Below are 4141 nucleotides of genomic sequence, written 5' to 3'. Positions count from 1 at the left end.
ATAATATGGACCCGTAAATGGGTAATTGGACCGTGTAAAATAGAGTGTAGTGGATGATCATTACACTTTGCTTATTTTTCTTCCATAATTGTCATATGATCATTATGTGTCAGAATGCATTGGACAATTAAAAAATAAGAAAAACTACTCCCTCACTCCACCTCCACCTACCCGGCCATATTCCTCCTTTATACTCCATCTATTGTTCATTATTTACACACTACCTCACTTTACATTTTGCATGTGAACAATTTTTGTACATCTCTCTAAAAATAATTATTCATCACTACTAAGATTGTTAGTATACATAAATTATATTACTAAGACTAGTTAGTAATATTACAAATAATATCAAGGGTACAATAATAACAAGTTCTTGTTAAATACTTGTTATTATTTTTGGGTAAGTTCTTGGGTGCAACAAGAAGAAGATCTTCTCTTTGAAGATTAGTAAGGAGGATCATCCATTTGGCATAAGCTCAAGAACAAGCTAGTAAGGTGAACTAATTTGTGCCCTTTTTACCACAAAATCAATGTAAGGAAATTGTTTTTCCTTATACTTTCATTTTTATGCTTTCATATTAGCATGCATGTTACATAGATCATCTAAATAACAAATTATGAGATAATTTAATTTTTATTAGAGAGTCTAATATGGATCTATGATCTTTTAAGTGGTATCAGAGCTTAGGCTTGTAATTTGCATGTTGATTTTAAGCATTTTAATGAATTATGTGATAATTTATAAAAACTCAAAAATGGTGTTAGAAGAGGTTTTAGCACGAAATTTTTGGGACATGCATACCTACTGATCTTAAAAGGTTTGTGGTTAAGTTTGGTGATATTTGAAGTTATTTTGCTATTTTTAATGATTTTTGGTAGAAAACCGAATCAAAATGCCGTATTTTAGTTAATAAATTGACTAAAAATAGTTAAAAGTTGATTCGGTGTATGGATTTTTTATGGTATTTCATGCATGTTTTCTACTGATTGTATGCAAAAAGTTGAAGGTTGGTTCGAATTTTTTGCATGTTTATTGATTTTATGAGATAAAAGTTGATAAAAGTGAAATAAAATTAATCATAATTTCGAAACTTTTGATTCTGCCCATGATAAATTTATGTACATTTAAAAATATTATTTAAATGTTAAAAGTGAATTTGCATGTGTGTTTTCACCTTATTTTGATGTTTATTGGTTTTAGTGGTTAAAAACCGATAAATATCGATCTTTTTCTTCATGAAATTTATCCAAATTTTTTGGACATTTTTTCTGATATTTTGGTGTTCTTGGGAGTGTTCCAGAATACTAAAAAAAAATTTTCAATTTTTTGGGTAATTTTTCAATTATTTTGGATTTTTACTTAAATATTATGATTTTACCGATTAAATTAGCAAAATATTACCAAATCAAACTAATTATTTATCATAAAATTAGTGAGGACTAATTTTGAGGTTCAAAACAGTTTGGACAATTAGTTTGGATTTAAATGAGATTTAAGAGTTGATTATTGATTTTTACATGTTAAAAATCGATTAAATCCACAAAAACCGAGATGGATACCAACGATTGATAGATAGGGCGATTTTGGCATCATTTTACAGCATTTTAAGCATATTTATTTAAGTTTAATGAATTATTGTCATTTTTTTAAAGTATTTATCTTGTTGTACCTAGTATGGCCTAGTTAATTTTAATCGTTATTACCCGAAATGAATGGGAATATCGATTTGTTTGTAATTAAATACGATCTCGTATCGTCGGTTTGTAATTAATTAATAGTTTTATTTATTTTATTAATTAATATATAATAGGAATAGCTATGTAATTCATTTGTAATAGTTATTTTTACCGGCGTTTCCAAAAGACGGATTACAACGAGACGGAGTCTATTTTTGGAAGGTGTTCCAAATCCCACAAGGAAGAGACACTTTTGGAATGAAGAGGCAAGGGACCAAGGAGTTGGTTTCCGAAAAGTAATAGACTAGTTTTTTATTAACTAGGTGGCCATACTAGGATTTATTCATATGCTTACATGTTTGCTTGTTTTATTTTCGCGCATGCCAAAATCGCCACTCACATGCATTTTATTTTCGCGGTTGTCAATTCACGTCATTTATATTCACCGAATTAATTCACTTATAAGGAATTTATGACTAAATTGACAAGATCTCTCACATAACTAAAATTGAGATTAGCCTTACCAATTAGTAACACCTATGAATCTCTTGTTCATTAGAGCCACGCTCGCCTGCGGGTGTTCTCTTTTTACCTTGGGTAAGTAGGGTGGTAAACGGTTATCACACGCTAAAATTGGTTGGACTCAATGGGATATAAGACGGTCTTGTGTTCCGGGGCTAGTAGATGGATTTAAGGAAATTCGTCGACCAAGAGTTCTAGAGGTAGAATTAGTCAACGTGACTTACCGAATTTACGCAATTATGGGATGTTTCGCCCAAGCGATGCTCATTTTTGTTTAATATTTGGATCTTGGAATCATTTATATAATTTAGTGGGAGGTCATTATATAAATGCTAAAACTTGCTAAACATGTTTTTACAAGTATTTTTTTAAAACAATGAATGTTGATTTTTCCTTTTTGTTGTAGCATTTTAATTCGCAATGGCAACTTCATCAACTCCATCGACTACTTCTCTAGGCAAAGATTGATGGCTAAAGTCCGTAATGGACAAATGTATTTTAAAAGATGACGGTAGTAACTTTCTTGAATGGGAATCCAACATCAAAAGTACCGCGTTGTCCGACAATGTGCTCACTTACTTGACCGATGCTCCTCCTATCGAGCCCGGTGCAAGGGCTTCATCGGCGGTGCGGACCGCTTATGATGACCATGTGAGGATGTCGAATGATATCAAGAATGTGTTGATATGGTCAATGTCGCCAAAGCTCAAGCTATCATGCATTTCTTTAAATGCGTACGAGATATTCACTCGTATGATCACTATGTTTTCACAAACACCTAAAGTCCGTCAATACGATGCGGCGGCACGCTTCTTTGAAGCTAAGCTTGAGAGGGGCCAAAAGGTTGGTCCCCATGTACTCAAAATGGTCGAATATGTTGACATCCTAGAGCGTCTAGGGTGTAAGATTCCTAAAACTCTTGTGGTGGATCGTATCCTCCACTCACTCCCCACCAAGTTTGCCCACTTTAGGGTAAACTACAACATGAATGACATGGATAAGAGTTACCATGAAATTCATGCACTCCTCACCCAAGCGGAGAGGGATATGGAGGCTAGTGGGAGTGAAAAGGGGGATGTTTTAACCATGAAGTTAAAGAACGTGTCCCTTGGAGTCAAGAAAGGAAAAGAGAAGGAAAAGTCCCAATTCAAGAAATCGTCAAAGAAAAATGATAAGGGAAAGGGGAAGGCCGTTGAGAATGGCAATCCCAAGGCAAAAAGTGTCAAGCTCTCCGAGGCCGAATGTTTCCATTGTAATGGGAAAGGGCATTACAGGAGGAGTTGTCCCAAATACTTGGAGGATCTCAAGGAAGGGCGTGTGACGCCTATTGGTATGATTTCCTCTCTCTATGTGATAGACGTTAATTATGCTTGTACTTCCACTTAGGTACTTGATACCGGATGTGGCTCTCACCTTTGTAACCATTTGCAGGGTTTAAGGGACGTGCAAGCACTAGGAAAAGGTGATGTGGATCTCCGCATGGGCAATGGAGCTAGAGTAGCCGCCGTTTCCGTGGGGACCTATGTGCTCACTTTAGCTAGTGGTTTATAGTTGTATTTAAATAAGTGTTATTTTGTACCAACTTTAACTAAGAACATCATCTCCATTTCCGCGTTAGACGCGGAAGGCTTTTGTTTTATGATTAAGGACAAGTGTTGTACTTTTTCTTTTAATGATGTGGTTTATGGCAAGGCCATTTAAATTGGAGGCATTTATGTTTTAAATGATGTTAATGACGTTTATCATGTGGAAACTAAAAAGCTCAAAACGGGTGATCCAAACGAATCCTACCTTTGGCATTGTCGTTTAGGCCACATAAACGAAAGACGCATTAAGAGACTTGCTTCATCAAAAGTGCTCAAACCATTTGGTTTCGAATCTTATGGTACATGCGAGTCTTGCCTTCTAGGCAAGATGACTCGTGCACCTTTTGCGGGAA

At 34.8% G+C, this 4141-nt stretch overlaps 1 protein-coding gene across 1 annotated transcript; it reads left to right on the top strand.

Annotated features, from left to right (window-relative positions):
• Positions 1 to 239: 239 nt before the first annotated feature.
• On the top strand, positions 240 to 3938 carry LOC141614887 (uncharacterized). The gene is made up of 3 exons (XM_074433582.1): positions 240 to 535; positions 2609 to 3532; positions 3634 to 3938. The coding sequence occupies exons 2-3, from the start codon at positions 2686 to 2688 to the stop codon at positions 3666 to 3668; spliced, it is 882 nt and encodes a 293-aa protein (XP_074289683.1). The 5' UTR covers positions 240 to 535; positions 2609 to 2685; the 3' UTR covers positions 3669 to 3938.
• Positions 3939 to 4141: the final 203 nt, after the last annotated feature.

This window comes from Silene latifolia, chromosome 11, assembly GCF_048544455.1.
Source record: "Silene latifolia isolate original U9 population chromosome 11, ASM4854445v1, whole genome shotgun sequence".
In the NCBI taxonomy this organism is placed as follows: Eukaryota; Viridiplantae; Streptophyta; class Magnoliopsida; order Caryophyllales; family Caryophyllaceae; genus Silene; species Silene latifolia.
Note: the sequence above shows the minus strand (reverse complement) of the source record. Positions and strands in the feature narration are given on the sequence as shown.